The sequence below is a fragment of the Leopardus geoffroyi genome, chromosome A1 (genome assembly GCF_018350155.1).
Source record: "Leopardus geoffroyi isolate Oge1 chromosome A1, O.geoffroyi_Oge1_pat1.0, whole genome shotgun sequence".
NCBI lineage: Eukaryota > Metazoa > Chordata > Mammalia > Carnivora > Felidae > Leopardus > Leopardus geoffroyi.
The window spans coordinates 90,936,678-90,955,293 of NC_059326.1; the positions used below are offsets into that span (position 1 = coordinate 90,936,678).

Below are 18,616 nucleotides of genomic sequence, written 5' to 3' on the forward strand. Positions count from 1 at the left end.
TGAACCAATAAAGAGCTTCTAGATCAGAGCTGGTTCTCATATGGTCTTCCGAGTCCGGGAGTCTGGGAGATTGCCTTCCCAATGCTGCTTGGCTCCCTGGCACTGGTGCACATCTGCGTTGGCACCCACTTGCCTCTACGTCTCTGAGGCTTTTTGCGTCTGGTTTATTCTGTAGGAAACTGAGCAGTGACCCCCTCAGGTGAGAGGCTGTGGCAACCCTTCTTCCAGGGAGTGTATCATCCTGGCCTGAAAGAAGGTTCTCCTCTCCCCTGCTCCTTCCCTGAGGAAGGCAGCCTGTGACTGTTTGCAAGGACCAACTCCTTCCACCCAGTGACAGCCCCCGCAGGCTGTGTCACAGACGTGTCACAAATGTAGAAACAAACTCTGAATTGGATCAGTGTGCCCCCTGAGACCATACACCTAGAAATGGCAGGTGCATCTCTCAGCTCAGGCTTCTGCACCTGTAAAGACTCATGTTTCCATCTGGTCTCCACCCCTCCCCCAGTAGATCACATTGTCTTCCTGTGCTAATTTCCCCCCCTCAGGAATCATTAAAATAAAAACCGGCATGTTCATTGTATTGATTGTTTTTCACCTTGCTCACTTCCAAAAACTATTCCAGAGGAATCGTTGGATATAAAACCAAAGATCATTAACATCTAGCCACACCTTCAAAAATGATCATGAACCACTGCTCTATAACCCTCTGTGGTCTAGAGCCCCTGTCCTTAAAGGGCCTTGTAAGACAAAAGTCAGAAATCGAAGAGCAGAGGGAGAAGTGGGTTTCTCCAGAGGTAGGTGGTAGGATGACCTTGTGGGGGAAATTGGCTCTGAGCTTCCTGGCAGCCTAGGCAAAGAGGGAAACGTGTGACACTGTTGGTCAGACAGGCAGAAGGAGCAGACCAGTTCAGTGGAGAGCTTGTCTTCCTTGGCTGAACTAGGAGAAAGTGGCCTCAGGAAGCATGTCAGGGCCTCTGTCCTGTGGGAGCCTCTTCCCTGGAGTTTCCCTGGCCCCAGGAATGGTGTGCTGCCAGACCTCCGTGGAGTAAGAGAACCTGAGTTTGTTACTATTTTGCCAGGTGGCCCTGGGTGAGGGAACATCCCTGCTCAGTGTGGAATAATTTTTGACACTGGAGTGGGCAATGTTGAGATGATTTGTTGGAAGAATGGAGGCAAAATTTTTGTCACCAGTTCTTGTCACCCCCTGTCCAGATACCCTGGAGATAGACTAAAGGGGACATTGTGTTCTCAGGGCAGTTTGAAGGCCAGGGCACACAGGCCTGAGCTTTGGGTGGGAGCATGGCCACCCTGTGAGAAGGGCAGAGGCCAGGTCTGACTGACAGCCATTGGGACAGAAATGTTCACATGGAGGCTAGCTTGCGAGGCCAGGCCAGCCTCGGGAGGTGGCCCTGTTTAGGCTGTGAAGAGCCTTCTGAGGTCACACTGTGCAGATGAGCAAATGAGGTGCAGTGAGGGGCTGGCACACAGGGTCTCCTTCCTCTGCATCGGGAACTGCTAAGGGAGGTGCAGACCTGAGCTTCAGAGGTGGCAAATCAGGCCCCAGGGCCCAAGTGGGGAGGGCTCTCAAGTATGCACTGTCCCCCCTCCTCTGCAGAAGGTGGGCTGTGACGGAGTGATCGGCTCCAGCAAGCAGGAAGACAAGTGTGGTGTGTGCGGAGGGGACAACACCCACTGCAAAGTGGTCAAGGGCACATTCACACGCTCCCCCAAGAAGCTCGGTGAGTGAGCCCGTGCCCCCAGCCCCCGGTGCCTTAGTGTCTGCAGCACCTGGCAGGGCGCTGGGGTGGCCGTGAGTTGGAGGGAGAATGCTAACGCGGGTACAGCTTGAGCCAGGCCCCAGGGTGGATGGGGCATGGAGGCCGGGTCTCAGGTGTCGGGGCAGAGAACACCAATGTGCAGGTGCACAGGGCAGATCTTAGAAGTGTTTATTTGAGAGCAAGGGGTCTGAGTCCATTGCTCCCTGCCTTTCTGCTCCAGCCACCAGCTAGCTTTCACAGGACTTTCCTGGAGTATGTAGCACAGACGGTGAAGCCACAGGATGGGGCCGGGGAACAGGGGTCCCAGCCGACCTGAGCTCTGGGAAAACAGACCTCTGGGTGGGCCTGAAGCAGGCGAAATGTACTCTGTTTGAAACGTAGAGAAGCCCCTCTGGTTTGCCTCTTCAAAGAAGGCCATGGCCTTCACTCAGAGTCGGTGCTGGGGTGTGGGGATGACCCTCTCCATGGCCCCACAAGAGCCCAGGGGTCTTCGGTCTGCAGGTTAAGTGGCTGAGGTCCAGGAGGCCAAGCGGTTTGCTGAGGGCCTCCCTCCCAGACATGGCATCTTAGCTCCAAGCCCAGGCCTGCCTCCAGGAATCACAAGGATTCCTGCCAAGTTTTCAGCAGAGGAGGCCAAGGGAGTGCCTGGGATTTGAAGGGGTGTGGAAGGGCCTCGGCCAGCTGGGACACAGTAACTCCCCCATCGGGCCTTGTCTGGGCAGGCGGTCAAAGCCCACAAAACATGGGGCCCTCTGGCCCCTCCTCATGTCGTCTGCATTCCAGTGGCCTCCCCCGTCTCATTTCGCTTTGTCTCCCCACATCCCAACAAAGGTTACATCAAGATGTTTGAGATTCCAGCAGGAGCCAGGCACCTGCTCATCCAGGAGGCAGACACTACCAGCCACCACCTGGGTGAGTCCCAGAGCCCAGACGATGCAGCATCTCTGAAGCTGGGCAGTTCTGGGGATGGTTAGTGGGCCCAGGGGTCAGAGGTCAGGCTCCCCTGTCCCTGGCTCAGCCCACCTGGGAGATCTTTCCCGGGTTCACCTCCTGCTGGAGATCAGAGGGCTCCTCTGGCAGCTGCTGTGGGGGGACAGTGTGTCTAAAACATGCCACACCCCCAGCCCACAGAACGGTGACTGCCTACCCCCTACTCCATCTCAAGGCCCAGGGGGAAGGCCCCCCTTCCCTGACCTACCGGAAGGCAGGCAGAGTCCTGGCAGCAGCCCCCACACCAACGAGAAGGCACCAGGGCCGGCCTGAGGATGGGCTCACAAACTTCATTTGCATATTTTCGATTAGCTTAATTTTAATTTTTTTAATGGTTATTTATTTTTGAGAGAGACAGAGACAGAGACAGACTGTGAGCAGGGGAGGGGCAGAAAGAGAGGGAGACACAGAACCCAAAGCAGGCTCCAGGCTCTGAGCTGTCAGCACAGAGCCTGACGGGGGTCTCAAACCCATGAACCACAAGATCATGACCTGAGCCAAAGTTGGACACTTAACTGACAGAGCCACCCAGGTGATCCCTCAATTGGTTTAATTTTAAGTTCAAGAGATTCTACCTGGAATAGGGATTTCTGGCATCTCTTGAAAGTGTGGATGTTCTAACAACTCTTCCTCTTCTCATGTGGCAGCCCCGGTCTGCCTGTGCCCTCTGTGCCCTCTGAGACGGTCTCACAGGGCTTTGCCCATCCTCACCCCACCTGCTGAAGACACCTGGACCCTACCTCCTGGGTAGTTGTGGGCTGGAGTCCAAAGTGATGCCAGGGGGCCACTGGGGAGATCCTGGACAAGTTCCTTCTCCCAGTTTGGGCCCCACCTTCCTCCTCATGCTCTGGAGCCCGGAGTGGGTCAAGGGCTCCCAAACTGCCACTGTCTGGCACCCCCAGTGACACACAGCAAACACACCACTCTCTTATTAAAAGCACATTTTTCTTCCTTCCCTATCTTAAGAGGAAGCTTTGTATTGCTACCCAAAATGCAAACGCAGTACCACTTGCCTTAAATGGAAGATGAATCTAAAAGTTGATTCCCAAAAGAAAAGACACTTCTATCTAAAGGGTTTCCAGGGTGCCTGGGTGGCTCAGTCAGTTAAGCGTCTGACTTCAGCTCAGGTCGTGATCTCACAGTTTGTGAGTTCAAGCCCCACACCGGGCTTTGTGCTGACAGCTCAGAGCCTGAAGCATGCTTCAGATCCTTTGTCTCCCTTTCTCTGCCCCTCCCCTGCTCACACTATATCTGTCTGTCTCTCTCTCTATCTCAAAAATATATAAACATTTAAATTAATTAATTAATTAAGGGTTTCCTGCTGAAGGCTCCAGGTCTGAGACCTGGTCTCTCTGCACAGGAGGAGCCAGGGTTGGTGACCCGCTGAGGACCTACTGGCACCTGCTGAGGCTTTCTTTTATGGTGCGGACAGAGAGTGACAGGAGACTCGTGCAGAGAACGATTTCCTCATTCTGTGATCCTGGGATATTCATGCCTTGCTGAGGCCTTCCTAAAATCAACCAGCAGCGCCCCCCTAGTAGCTGCCTTCCACACAGTGGGAAGCATGGGGCTTCCTGACCTGCTGTTTCTTGTCTCCTGAACACCTATTTATCCAGGGGGATTGCCAGTGGCCCATGCAACCCCCTGGCCAAGCCAGGCCTCTGAGGATGTGTGGGGAGCTGATGGGGCACTGTGTCGGGGTGAGAAGACCCTGCTTTTCAGCTGGACATATGCTCACCCTGTGGCAGGAAGCCCTCACCCTGCCCTGGTGTGCAGCAGATGCCCTGCGCCCAGAAGGCTGGGGCGGGCTGCAGGGGGTAGTGGCTGTCCGAGTAGGGAGGTGGCCCTGACAGCTGCTTTGTGAAGCCCCTGCACCCCCGCGGCCTGTGGGGGCAGATCCAGGAAAAGACCCTGAGCGAGGCAAAAGGGTGAAGGTGGAGGGAAATCTAGTTCTGGCTGAGCAGCAGAGGGCAAGGTGGGCTCCCAAGGTGGTTTGGGCCATCACTGGCACGGACCCACCCCTGGAGGAGGGGAGCTGGGAGAGACGGGGCTCTGCTCCCCACTGCTCCCCTGACCAGTCCAAACTTGTGGACCCTGCCAGCCTCTCCCCCATGCCCCTGGCTCCTGCCCCTGAGTGATTATGGTGAGGGGCTGTCTTCTGCTATTCACAGCCGTCAAGAACCTGGAGACAGGCACGTTCATTTTAAATGAAGAGAATGACGTGGACCCCAATTCCAAATCCTTCATTGCTATGGGCGTGGAGTGGGAGTACCGGGATGAGGACGGCCGAGAGACGCTGCAGACCATGGGCCCTCTCCACGGCACCATCACCGTTCTGGTAAGTCGAGGAAGGGACTAGGCCCACTGCCCCCTGGCTGCCCAGTGGGGGTGCAAGCAGGCCACCGAAGGAGAGGTGGAGGGGGGTCCTGGGAACCCTGGACCTCCCTGCATCCTTCAGGCCACTCTCTGAACAGCCCCCCCTGGACTGCCCTTGGGACCAAAAGTCTCTATTGGTGTCTGACACGGAGCCTTGAGACGTGAGACTCTGGGCTCGACTGGGTGACCTCAAACTCTGCCCTCTGAGGGTTTCAGTTTTTCTCTCCAAACGATATTCACGGCCACCTCTCAACAAGCCTATTTATGTCCGCCATCCCATCCAAAACTTGACCCAGGAATGACCCGCAAGATTCAGGCCATTAGACCACCAGACCCAGGTCACACTGGACTTTGTCCCTAAGCAGGACTAGGGACCCCAAGTCTTCTGAGTCCAAGGCCTTTCCTGGTGATAGAGTCCCCCGCTTGATGTTCTTGTTTTTTTTTAATTTTATTTTTTATGTTCCTATTTATTTTTGAGAGACAGCAAGAGGGGGAGGGGCGGACAGCGAGGGAGACAGAGGACACGAAGCAGTCTCCATGCTGATGCAGGGCTCCAACTCATGAACCATGAGATTATGACCTGAGCCGTAGTCAGACATTTAACTGACTGAACCGGCCCCAGGTGCCCCTTAAGATTTTATTTTTAAGTAATCTCTCTACGTGGGGCTCGAACCTATAACCCTGAGATCAAGAGTCACATGCTCTACCAGCTGAGCCAGCCAGGTGCCTGGGGCTCTTGATTTTCGGATCGCTCTTTGAAAGTTCATTTAAGTTGCACAAGTGATACATTTTATTTGTAAGAAACATAAAACACTAGAGATAAGGCTCAGGGCCTTTTAGCCCCTCTGCTAAGGCCAGTGCCCCATGGCACCTGAGCCCACCACCCGATACCAGAGCGTGCACCCGTGGGGCCAGCATGTTTTATGAATGCGTGTCACTCTGCTGACCTCACCTGCAGGGTCTTGCCAGCCCCAGAAGTGCCCATGGTGACCTGACTGTGCCCATGCATATGCAGTCGGGCCTCGGTATGTGCTGTGTCTGTCCTGGCACATTCACCTGCTTGCCAAAGTGTATCTGTCATCCCTGTGTCAATAGTGGTGGAGTTTTCACGGACATTCACAGTCATGTGCAGAGCAGTGAAGGATTTGAGTCATCCAGCATGCACGTTCTCAGCCAAGCTGGCACAAGGCTCTGCTCCCTGTAACCAAGGGGCCTGTCCCCACTATGTGTGCTGCCACGTTTTTCACGTTTTTTTTATTTGGGGGGATGGTTCCACTGTTTAAAAATGGCTCCAAACGTGGGGCACCCAGGTGGCTCAGTTGAGCATCCAAGATGGGCTCAGGTTCAAGCCCGCCTCAGGCTCTCTGCTGTCAGCAAAGAGCCTGCTTCAGATCTTTTGTTCCCCTCCCTCTCTGTCCCTCTCCGGCTCCCCTCTCACTCTCAAAACTAAATAAAGCATTAAAAATTTTTTTAATGGCCGCAAGCTAGTGCCGAGTGCTGTCGGCTGTTCCTGAGCACAAGAAGCTAGGTGGTGTGCCCTGCAGAGGAAATACATGTGCCAAACGAGCTTCATTCAGGCCTCAGTTCTAGTGCACTGGCCGTGAGGTCAGCGTTAATGTCAACAGTATCGAGGAAGGTGGCTATAAACAGAAACACACATAAAATAAGATTACGTATTGACAGTCAGTGAAAGCATCCTGATCCCTCGCAGGACCTTAGCCCTGTGCTCCCGTGAGAATTCAGAGTTCTGGGGTGCTTTCTAGAACATAACTAACCTCACATAATGAGAGCCGGCAGCTCGTGTGCCTTGGCGTGAGTTTCTAAGCTGGCTGCCGAGGAAGGGTGAACAGTGGGGCAAACACCTTCGTGGCCATTTCTGGGCACAGGTCATCCCGCAGGGAGACGCCCGGATCTCACTGACGTACAAGTACATGATCCACGAGGACTCGCTCAACGTAGACGGCAACAATGTCCTGGAAGATGACTCTGTGGGCTACGAGTGGGCCCTGAAGAAGTGGACTCCTTGCTCCAAGCCCTGTGGTGGAGGTGAGGGGCCCCAGAGGTATTCAGGGCTGAGTGGGAGGGGTCTTCTGGGCAAAGGGCTTCCTGAGCCCACAGTACCCCGCTGCCTGCCTGACCTGAGTGAGGGATGTGCTAGGTATGAGCAGACTGGCCCCAGGAGCCAGAGAGTGAGGCAGCGGCCTGCCTGGGAAGGGGCAGAGGGTAGGCAGGAAGGGGGTACTCAGGGCAGCAGGCAGCCAGAAGGGCATGTGGGGGCTTGGATGTCACCCATGTGGACCTGCATCAGGGTGACGGAGGGGCTGGCCTGGCGGGAGGAAGGTTGGTGTGCAGGCACTTGGGTGGATTACCACAGCCTTATGAGGCAGGTGACAAGGCAGGTGAGGAGGGACTTGGGCCGTGCTGGGGGTGGGTGAAGCGGCCCCCTCTGCGGGCTTTTGTTCATTCAGAAAGGTGTCCCTGCCCTCCTGGGGCAGGACTTCGTGCAGAGCGGCCCCACCTGCCCTGGACCTCGAAGAGTCCACAGTTGGGTGGGACAGACAGGCAGGAAGTTCTGGTCCACCCCATGTGGTCGCAGCTCCCTGGGAGCTGGACGAGATGAGAAGCAGAAGCAGGTGGCCAGGACAGACCTCCCTCAGATGCTACCTGGGGTCCCACATCTCGAGGACAGAGAGGAGTTTACCAAAGTGGGGAGACCCATCCTGGGGCCCAGGCAGGTGGACGGCTCCTTCTGGAGTGCTCCCACCTGGGTGGATGGCACCCCAACATTCTGTTGAGCCTCCCTGCCCCCCTGGAGTTTTTCAGCAGCATGTCCTCCTGACTCTGTCTCCTATGTGTCTCTTGGACCCATCTTCCCAGTCCTGGCTCATTCTTGCCCCCAGCTGGCCCTTGTGTGTCCACTGTCACCCCCAGAGTGCCCTATTAAAGGTCCCTTGCTGGTATCCCTTCCTGGCGTCATTAAGTTTTAGTAGCTCCCTCTGCTCTTGGGAGAAAAACAAGATTCTCCTTATGGCCTCTGTGGTCCAGGCAGCTTGCTGACCCCTCCCACTGCACTGGTGCCCCCACCCCTTGCTCACCAGGCCCTGGCCACACTGGCCTTAGCTGCTTTTCCTGGACATGCTGTGCTCCTGCCTCAGGACCTTTGCACAGGCCGCCTACTCCCCAGAAGTCACTCTACTGCCCTCTCACAAAATCAGCATCCTTCCATTCTCTGCTTTCTGGGACACCTCCAGACACCCAGATTAGAGCAGGCTGCAGACAGCCCCTGCGACATGGACACAGTCACATTCTCTTGTGTCTTACCCACAGGCTAGGGTTTTGAGATCTTGCAGTTGCTGACATATTGGGCTCTACAGTTCTCGTGGGGGCTGCCCTGTGCAGTGTAGGATGTTGAGCAGCATCTCTGGCCTCTACTTGCTAGATGCAAGTCACACCCCTTACCCTGAGTGGTGACAACTAGGTGTACAAGATATTGGCAGATGTCAAAATCGCCCCATTTGAGAACAGCTGCCCTAGGCTATGGTGGGAAGAGGCCATGTTTTTATGTTTAGCCACCTCTGGGCTCATCCTGAGTCCTCAGTGCGTGTGAATTCAAGATGGATTAAATGGCTAAGTGAGGGAGAGGAAGTAGAGCCTTCCATTCTGCCCCAGGGAGGCAGCTTAGAGGCCAAGGAACAAGGCGGCCACTCTCCCTGGGCTCTCCCCTCGCTCCCCTGGGGTACTGGGTGGACACTAGGCCGCACGTCTCCAAGGCCTGCCTCTGGCACACTGCCCCACCTCCCACCCCATCAGAAGGCTAGGCTGAATGGGGCTGAAGCTGCTTCTCCACACCCCCTGGAGGCCGCACTTGCCCCATGAGCCCCCTCGAGCTCTCGTCTTCAGGCTCCCAGTTCACCAAGTATGGCTGCCGCCGGAGGCTAGACCACAAGATGGTGCACCGAGGCTTCTGCGACGCCCTCACGAAGCCCAAAGCCATCCGCCGGGCTTGCAACCCACAGGAGTGCTCCCAGCCAGTGTGAGTTCCCCGGGGCCGCCCAGCTCTCCCAGCCCAGGGTCCCATGAGACAGGAGAAGGCAGACCCCGAGGCTCCTGTGGAGGGAGGTGCGGGATCCAGGCCCTGAGCAGCTCTGGGCCTCACATTCCCTACGACGTTTGGTGGATTCTTTCTCCCTCCCCCCATTTCATGGAGTCTAAGATGCCGTAGGCTGTATGATGCATCCTTGCCTCGGACCTGCCGCGCTGAAACTATACCACGCATCTTAGACGTTGTGACATGTGGTAATGCTCGCATGGGAAACTGAGGCTCAGAGGGTACTGGCCTTGCTTCTGGTCCTGTGGTAGATGTCTCCCAAGCAGCTCATTGCAGCAGTGGCGGTCTTGACCTTCTGGCCCAGATTCCCTTTGCGGGGCCCCCAGGGGAGAAGAGGGCTGGTAAACGGGCACATGGGGCTGCGTGGGGTGGGTGCTGGCAGAGTCCACACTGCTGCCCTGGAGGGTTTGTGATGTCAGCAGAAGCTGAGAAGGGACAGATCTGGGGCTCTCTGTGCCCTCCCCCCCGTCCCAACCAGGGTATCCCAGCAGTGGGTGACTGTCACCTGCAGGACCTCGGACAGAGGCACGGCCAGGCTCTAGGACATCTTTGCAGAACGGGAAGATGCCTGGGGTGGGGGGGTGAGGGCGGGAAGCAGGCTGCTGCCATTGCTCTGGCGGGCTTTTTGGGGGTGGGGGGTGGGGGGTTGACCTGTTGCTCTGCCCCCACAGGTGGGTCACAGGGGAATGGGAGCCTTGCAGTCAGAGCTGTGGGCGGACGGGCACGCAGGCTCGCACCGTGCGCTGCATACAGCTGCTGCACAACAACACCACCCGCTCCGTGCATACCAAACACTGCAACGACGCCCGGCCCGAGGGCCGCCGGGCCTGCAACCGTGAGCTCTGCCCTGGCCGGTGGCGGGCCGGACCCTGGTCCCAGGTAAGCGGGCCCCGTGTCCTCAGCCCCCAAACCAAGCTTGCAGGGGATTGAGGGGGTCAGGGAGCTCCACCTCAGTCTGGATGCAGTCCCTGCCCCGGGCCACATTCTGTAGGTCTCAGGGCACCAGTGGGGCTGCACGGCCAGTGCTCTGTCGAGAGACCAAGTAGAACGTGTCCACTCTGTAGGGCAGAGGCTGCCAGGTGCTACAGGAACCTGGAGTCCTAGGAGACAGAGGGTGGCCTGGACTCCAGGATACGAGGGGAGACCTGGGCTCTCATCCCTGAGGGCAGAGAAGGCCGGCCAAGCTTGCAGGAGGGAGCATGAGCACGGGAGGCCTTGAACTTGGGCTGCAAAGAACAGTAAGGATGGTCTCGGGCTCGAGGAGCAGTCTAGGGGCAGGGCTGAGCTGACATGAGCAGGCCTGGGGGGTCAGGGTCCCCAACCCGACCAGCCTCGGGCTCACTGATTCATTGCAAGGACTCCCAGGACTGAGAAGTTGTTGTACTCACAGGTACAGGGTATTTCAGTGAAATCACAGTACAGTCAGCAAAGGGGAAAAGTGTGTGGCAAAGCCCAGAGGAAGCCAGGCACAAGCTTCCAGGCGTCTCCTCCCTGGGCTCCCAGGGACACCCTGGATTCTGTCAGCAACGGTGTGTGATGCCACACGTGAAATGCCGCCAGCCAGGGAAGCCCACGTGAGCCCGGGTGTCCAGGGTCTTCACTGCGTGGCTGACACTGGTTAGTCAGGTGGGGAGCTCACCGTAAACCACACTATTGGTACAGACTAACCGGCCAGACCAGTGCAGTGTGACCCGAGGCCTCGAGTCTGGCAGAAACACTCTTACCAGAGAGAACACTCCATGAACTTGGTTCCCCAGAGCTTCCCAAGCGCCAGTCCTGAAAGCAGGCCTTCCTTGGCACTCTGTAGGGTTTGAGCAATCTGGGTCGGCCGTGTCAGCCCGTCCCCACACACAAGGTGAGGACTTGAGAATTCTCCCTGGGCCAGGCTGGGCCGAGCTGTGAGCCAAGCCAGGAGTCTGGGTGTGATGGCTTCTGCTGGCCTGTCCCCAAGCAGGGTGGTGGAGCCTCCAGAGATGGAGGTGGCTGCTGGAGGTTGGACAAGGCAGGACAGGCCTCTGACACATCCTCTACCCTCTGCCCCTCACCACCTTCCGCGTGTTACAGGGTTACATGTGTGGGGAGCTCTTTCAGGCCCAGCCAACCATGGGTTGGGGGCCCTGACTGGTGACTCTCCACCTGCAGTGCTCTGTGACCTGTGGCAATGGTACCCAGGAGCGGCCAGTGCTCTGCCGAACGGCGGATGACAACTTCGGGGTCTGCCAGGAGGAACGGCCTGAGACAGCCAGGATCTGCCGGCTGGGCCCCTGTCCCCGTAAGCCCCCCATCCCAGCCCCCAGTGTAGAGCGGGTCCAGGGTGAGGGGGGCTGGTCCAGGCGAAGGCACCTCTCCCCACAACTGGCCAGACTCAGCATCTGTGAACCGGAAGGAGAAGCTGAGCCCTCCCAGACCAGCGCAGGGATCGTTCCCCAGTCAGAAATGGGACTCTGCCATGCCTTCCTTGCTGGCATTCCCCGTTGGTCTGGGAGACAGAAGCAGATTCATGGTGACTACACAGTGGGGCTCAGCCAGATGTGGCACCCATGCCCATGTGAGCAGGGCCGCCTGTGGGAGTAGGGGGTACCCGTGGAAACTGGGGGTGCCTAGTGCCCTCTGAACAACCATAACACCATCTGTGTGCAGACACCTTGCCAAGTGCCATGTGCATCACCTCTTTTGGTCCCAGAAATAGCTCAAGCCGTAGACCCCACCATGAATCCCATCTACAAAGGAGGGCATTCAGGGAGGTCAGATGTGCCCACCCAGCTGGGCAGGGGGATAGATCCAGGATTCACCTACTCCCCATGTTCCTGGGAAGCAGGCCGGGTGGGCCTGCTGGGAGCAATTCAGCGATAAGGCGGTGTGGCAGAGCCTTGGTGCTAGGTTGTAGCTGAGACTCAGGAGGCACGGTGGGGGGTGGGGGCGAGCAGGAGGACTGGGCTGCTAGAGCCCATCTGTCTGAGGGGTCTTTGAATGCCGAGCTAGGGTGTCAGGGCCCTGGATGCCTGGGGCTATGGAGCGTCTCTTGCCCGGGGTGCCGGTGCGGCCCAGCGTGGGGCCACGGCAGCCACAGCCCCTCCTCTTCCCTCTAGGAAACATCTCTGATCCTTCCAAGAAGAGCTACGTGGTTCAGTGGCTGTCCCGACCGGACCCCGACTCTCCAGTCCAGAAGACCTCGTCAAGTAACCGGCCCGTTTATAACTCTGCCTCTGCCCTCCAGTGCATGCCCTGCGCCCTGTGGAGCTTGCCGTGGGCTCCCCTCCTCTCTTTCTATGGAAAACTTCCCTGACTCTTCCTGAGCGCTCTCTCGGTTGAATCTGATTTCTCCGGGCCTCTGTGCTCGGCAGTCTCCTTTGGAGCCGCCCAGCTGGCTGCCTGGCCGGGAGGGCCCGCCTCTGCAGAGGCGTGGCCCCAGGGCAACTGGCCTCTTGTGGGGGGGCCGGGACCTGGTTGGTGATGGCGTGTAAAGGGGCAAAGATCTGTCTTGGTGCTGGAGGGGCCAGAGGCCAGAGTGCAAATGTGACCACTTGGTGACCACGTCTCGGGGCCACATCCCTGCAAGCTGGAGCTGCAGGTCAGAAGTCAAGGGGCAAGCCCACCGGTCCCCTTTCAAACACCGCCCACCAGCGAGGCGAGGCCAGAGGGGCTCTGGGGCGTGTTTTGTGCCGCTGAGCTGGGTGGCCCGGCCCTGAGATTCTGGGGGCGTGTCGGGGGCTTCCCGGCCGCCTCTGCTGTTGCTGCTGCTGCTGACCCTGTGCTGAGTGTGTCCTCCTGACTTGTGTGACTGTGGCCTGCTTCCTGTGGCCTTTGCGTCCAACTTACACAGCCCTTGGCCACCCCCCTCCCTGAGCCCCATCCCCTCGCGGGTTCGGGTTAAACAGAGACGGCGGGGAACGTGTCCCTCCAGTGGGACACTGGGACACACCGCCCCTTCCATTCTCTATCCATTAGCTCCAATGGCCTTTTCTCATCGTGCACACATGACCCCATCCATAGAGGTGAGAGATTGAGAGAGAGGTTGAGAGAGAGAGAGAGAGAGAGAAACTGATGTGGATGCGGCCACCTACCAGTGTGAACAACTACAGAATTACCTCAATTTTTATTGCTTTTTTGCTTAGATAAAACTATGTAGAAAATGCCTTAAAGTTGAAAGGTAACAGATTTGGCTGCTAAGTCCAGCTTCAGAGCGGGGACGGGATCCAGGTATAGGAAGCAGGCAGTGGCAGGCCCAGGGGGAGGCAGTCCCGCTCATCCACTTTTCGCCCAGAGTAAGGTTTCCCAACCCAGAGGGCCTGACTCCCCTCTGGCCCTGGCGTCCTGTGCAGGGGACCCAGGTGTGCTGGCTCCAGCCAACCCTGCGGAGAAGAGAAGAGACCCACTCTGAGGCCATGCGGCCAGTCGGCACTGACTGTTTGCTGAGCCCCCCACCCCTATCCCGGGCACTCCCCCAGTGCTGCCTTACCCAGAAGGCAGCGCGCCCGGCCCCTGGTGTGACCCATGTAATGCCCCCGCCCCAGCCCCCCTGCCACCTGCTAATGGCATCCCTGGGACCAGCACCCAGCCTCCTCCCCGGCTCCAACTACTGTTATGTACATACTCGGTGTGTAACGCGTACTAATTCTCACGACTGTTAACTTCCAACTTTGACTAGGCCACGCGAGTGACTCTGACTCTGGGAAGGTGCAATACGGTCCTGGGCATTGTGCTCTCTGTCTATATGCACTTTGGTTTATCAGGGATATTTTATTAGTGTTTTGTATGTATCCAATGACGTAATTAACATAGGCTCCATTGTCGTCGCTTTTCCGGTTTTTTTATGAGACAAAGTTTAGTGTGTGCCAAAGTGACTGTGGAAATGACCTTTTCTCCTCACTAATGATGGAAAGACTTTCCTGTCATGCATCCCACAAATAAACTCAATAAAAGTTCAGTGAAACTGGGTGCTTGGGTTTGGCACGCTGCTGGCTCCTTCTCTTCGCCTCCATAGCTGACGGCGCTGGCAGACCTGCGGGGACCCTTCTGTCGCATTAGTGACCGGGTTTCCGCTTCCAGTGACTCCCGCCGTCCCCCATCCCCCTGCCCAATGTGGATATGTAGGGTCCCTCCCCCACTGAGGTGCATACCCCTGTCCCCAGGCATTTTTCAAAATGTGACAGCGGCCCATGAAGACACTCCACTATGATTTTGACTTTCGACTCATTAGTGCTGAATGAGCCCCTTTGCGGGAACGTCTGGGTTCTCTCCCCACAGATGGAAGTTTTTCACCATTGGGAAAGGGTCCCAGGGTGGGTTTCCCCTACCTCTGGGATCAGCGGAGTGGGAATGTGGGGTCAGTAGCCCAGACAGTGCTGGCCCAGGTCACTACCCCCTAAGCCACCATTGGGCCACTGCCACCTGTTCAGGGAGGGAGAGGTGCCCATCTGGCTCAGGTCGGGGGCGTGGGGCAGGAGAAGGGCCAGGCAGCGGCAGCGCCGGGCACCTGGCCTGTGCTCAGCCGTGCCCGCCCACGTCTCCACAGGCCTCGCGTCGGAAGCTGCAGGGCCTGGTGCATTGGCTCACCTCTGACAAGGGCCAGACAGCAGGTCGGGGTCCAACAGGGACCTCCTATCAGCGGGCTTCTCTCTCTTCCCTCTCCTATGGAGGGGATCCCGTGCCACAGAGGAGGGAGATCCTGAGAAAGGATGACATGGGGCCACCCGGTGTCATGGAAACAGTCTTGGAGTCACAGGGCCAGGTCCCGGGGGGCCAGCCTGCCAGTGCAGGTCACGGTAGCGTGGCTGAATTCACTCTGCCCAGAGCTCTGGTCACTGAAAGGAATCCCAGCTCCAGAGACACAAGACCTTGAGAGACACAACTTCCTCTGAGAGAGCCGCGTCCACGCAGTGTCCCTTCCCAGATGGTTCAGGAGGAATCCCCGTGGAAGGGGCTTCCAGGCCAGAGCTGCAGGCAGGCCACCGACAGCCCAGGGGACCACACCAGGGACAGTCGTGGTGCGTGAGGGCCCCGCCGGGGGGCCCACGCTCCTGTACCCTGTGGCACCTTTTTGGATGGGGAAATGCTGCATGAGGCTCAATTGAGAAAAAGAGAGAACTAGGTTTTCTCCATCCTAGCCTTTCCCGAAGCGTGGGACACAGGGAGGTTTAATTCAGAGGGTGCGTAAATGTGGCCTGAATCCCCCCGCCTCTGAGCAGCCCCTTCCTAGTTCCCTTCACCCTTCACGAACCCGGCACCCCCCTCACACTTGCTCGCTCTCTGCAGTCCGGAGCTGTGCAGGCGAGAGGGTCTCCCTTGCCATTTGAGGGATTAAACTTTGGGTGAAAAGTTTGTTTTCCTAATTAGGGTCACCTTTATTGATCACTGCTACTTGCCCGTGAATGGTGGTAGTGTAAGGTTTTCTTCTAAAATAAATGTTAAGTTAAAAAAAAGACATTAATTTAAAGGAGGAAACACGGGCAGGATTTGGCTCGAGCCAAGATTGGTGGGAATGGCCCACAAATGGCTTCAGTCTATGACAAGGGGTTTACTCTCAATGGTTTGTTGTTGGCTGGAAGGCAATAGGTCTTGCCAATTCATTGCTACCGGAAATGGCTGAAGACCAGGTACTAGGACACCGGAATCTCATTCTTGATGTAGTACAGATGCTTTGCTGGCCAGTGCCTCTGGCCACATCATGGGCCCTTTGGTGGTGTACTTCCCCTCATCTCGGAGGGCTCTCTGCTCAGTGATAAAACTGTTGGCATCCTTTTAAGAATGGTTGGCACCTGGGTGGCTCAGTCAGTCGGGTGTCCGACTCTTGATTTCAGCTCAGGTCATGATCCCAGGGTTTGTGAGTTTGAGTCCCACATTGGGCTCTCTGCTGACAGCGTGGAGACTGCTTAGGATTCTCTCTCCTCTCTCTCTGCCACTCCCCCACTTGCACTGTCTCTCTCAAAATTAAATAAACCTTAAAACAAAAAAAAGAATGGTTCAGCAGGGGCAGGGGGCACCTGGGTGGCTCAGTCAGTTAAGCATCCGACTCTTGATTTCAGCTCAGGTCATGATCTCACAGTTCATGGGTTCGAACCCTGTGTCGGGCTGTGCCCTGACAGCATGAAGCCCACTTGGGATTCTCTCTCTCCCTCTTTCTCTGAACCTTCCCCACTTGTGTGTGTACTGTCTCTCTCAAAATGAATAAACTTCAAAAAAAAAATGGAAATGATTATTTTGAAAAAGTTTCTAGGGCAATATTAGCATAGCCAAACTCCTGGCCTGTGGCTTTCTTAACTCTTTATTCATTCATTATCTTCATTTTTAAAAACTTAAAGCAATGCAGCCACCGTGCAGAGGAAAATAGACATAGAAGTCCAACCTGTAGGGCAGGTGAAGGGAGGCGCCCTGGAGACGGGGACCCTTGGCCCCCCAGCTGTCACCTGCCTGTTAGTTCCAAATCGTCCATTCACTCAGGGACATCTGTCCAGTGCTTTCTGTGTGAGGCTCTGACTCGGGCACTGGGAGGCTGCTGAGCTCCTGACCACAGGTCGGCAAACTTTTCTCTGAAGGGCCAGACAGTAATGGTTAAACCTTATGTACAAAACCAGGTGGAGGCACCCACTTGGGCCATGGGAGTAGCTGGCTGACCCCTGACCTCTACAGAGGGGATGCTGGTTTCCCAGGATCTCAGCTTGGGGGGAGAGAAGTGAGGGGGAGGCTTAAGTCATTTATGTGAAGAAGGTGGCACAGGTGACAGGGGAGGGTGCTGCTGTGGGGCCAGGGTGGCCCCACTCCTGGCAGCATCACCAGGCCTGGCTCTGTGTTTGTCGAGGCCCCTGCCCCCACCATGTCCAGCCGGGTTGGACAGTCAAAGCCCGTGGGAGGACACCACCCCCTGCCTTGTCAGAAGTCTCGTTGTGTCTCTGGAGGGCTGTGATCAGTGGTTTTTACACCTAGTGGCTGCCAGAAAGGGGAGAAGGGTCAGGGGGTGGGGAAGGGGCCAGGTGGGGCTCCAAGCACCCCTGAGCTTCAAACAGGACCACTCCAATTTCCTCTGTCTCATACACTGGGCATCTGTAAGATTTTATCTGAGCATCCCAGGATCTTCTCATGTGATTTCTGGAATCGGCCCTTAGCACGAGGCCACCTGCCTTTTGCCCTCCACATCTTGAGCCTGCTTCTGGCTCTCTAGGTTGGGAAGGCCAAAGCTCTTCCTGAACAGCTGATCTGTGTTTGCCTCTTTCACCTTGTGCATCACGCAGTCTGGCACATTTCCTCCTGATTTGGGCCACTCAGAAGGTTAGAGTCAAAGTTGGGTCCACCTCTGGTGGTATGTGCCTCTCTGTGTTCCTCATGCCTATCATGTTACTATTTTAAAATCCATAATTTCCCTGTTTTGGACTTCCTCAGTTATTCACGTGTGTCTTTTTTCAGATTGATATATTTCTGCATTGTCCGATTCACTGGTCTAGGCTCTGGGGCTAGAGAGGCATCTAAATATAGCTTGGGGCTCTGTCCTGTGGAACTTACTGGATAATGAAAACAGGTGACAGACATCTTATCTGACAACTAAATGTGAACTTGCCAACTGGGATAGAGTGTTGGGAGGGAGAGAACTTCCCAAGGGAGGGCAGGTGATTCTTGCCCGGAGATGTGTTTCAGCTGAGCCTAAAGGAGGAGAGGAGAGCAACTGAAGGAAGACAGAGGGGGTGGCCACAGTATGTGCAAAGGCCCTGTGGCCAGGGGGAGCCCAGTATAACGTAGGGGGTCAAGGCCTGAGTGAAGCTGGAGAGGTGAAGGAGACAGGTCCTCACCCTAAAATCAATGAGGGGCAATGCAGGGACTTCAATCAGGACAGTGACATGGTCACACCTTCAGTTGAAAAACAGCATTCTGACAAGAGCAGGATAGTGAACAAAAAGGAGAAAGAATTGAGATAGGTCAGCAGAAAGGAGGCTCTTACCACAGTGCAGACAAGAGGCAAAGCAGCTTGACCCATGGAGGTGGGAGAGAGGGGAAATGGACACACCTGAGAGTGTCTAGGAGGAAATACCAACAGACTTGGGGGTGAACAGACGGGGTGTGCCTGGGGTTCGGCTTATGCCCTGGAAAGGCCATTCTCTGAGACAGGTGGTGCCAGCCAAGGCCCTGGGGTTGCACTGGGCATGTGGAGTCTCAGGCACATTTGGGACCACAGGGGTTAGGAGGCTGTCCTATAGGCAGTCATATCCGAGAGTCTGAAGCTCCAGGAATTTGGGGTTGGTGTCCGGTCAGGTGGGTCACCAGCCTGGAAGGGGAAATTATAGGCTGGAACAATGGGCAGGCAGCGGGCACCATCAGAACCTCCTGAATGGGAGAGGACCTGCTTATCTGTTACCGCGAGAAGTTTCTGTGGGCT

At 56.4% G+C, this 18,616-nt stretch overlaps 1 protein-coding gene across 1 annotated transcript in view; it reads left to right on the plus strand.

Moving 5' to 3' along the window:
- ADAMTS2 (ADAM metallopeptidase with thrombospondin type 1 motif 2) overlaps positions 1 to 18,616 on the plus strand; it is a 243,665-nt gene that overhangs the window by 219,861 nt on the left and 5,188 nt on the right. Inside the window, exons 14-21 of the mRNA XM_045485147.1 lie at positions 1,616 to 1,739; positions 2,610 to 2,690; positions 4,940 to 5,106; positions 7,031 to 7,190; positions 9,045 to 9,177; positions 9,924 to 10,131; positions 11,395 to 11,524; positions 12,342 to 12,431. Of these exons, the coding sequence (XP_045341103.1) occupies positions 1,616 to 1,739; positions 2,610 to 2,690; positions 4,940 to 5,106; positions 7,031 to 7,190; positions 9,045 to 9,177; positions 9,924 to 10,131; positions 11,395 to 11,524; positions 12,342 to 12,431 (1,093 nt within the window). The remainder of the gene's footprint in view (positions 1 to 1,615; positions 1,740 to 2,609; positions 2,691 to 4,939; positions 5,107 to 7,030; positions 7,191 to 9,044; positions 9,178 to 9,923; positions 10,132 to 11,394; positions 11,525 to 12,341; positions 12,432 to 18,616) is intronic.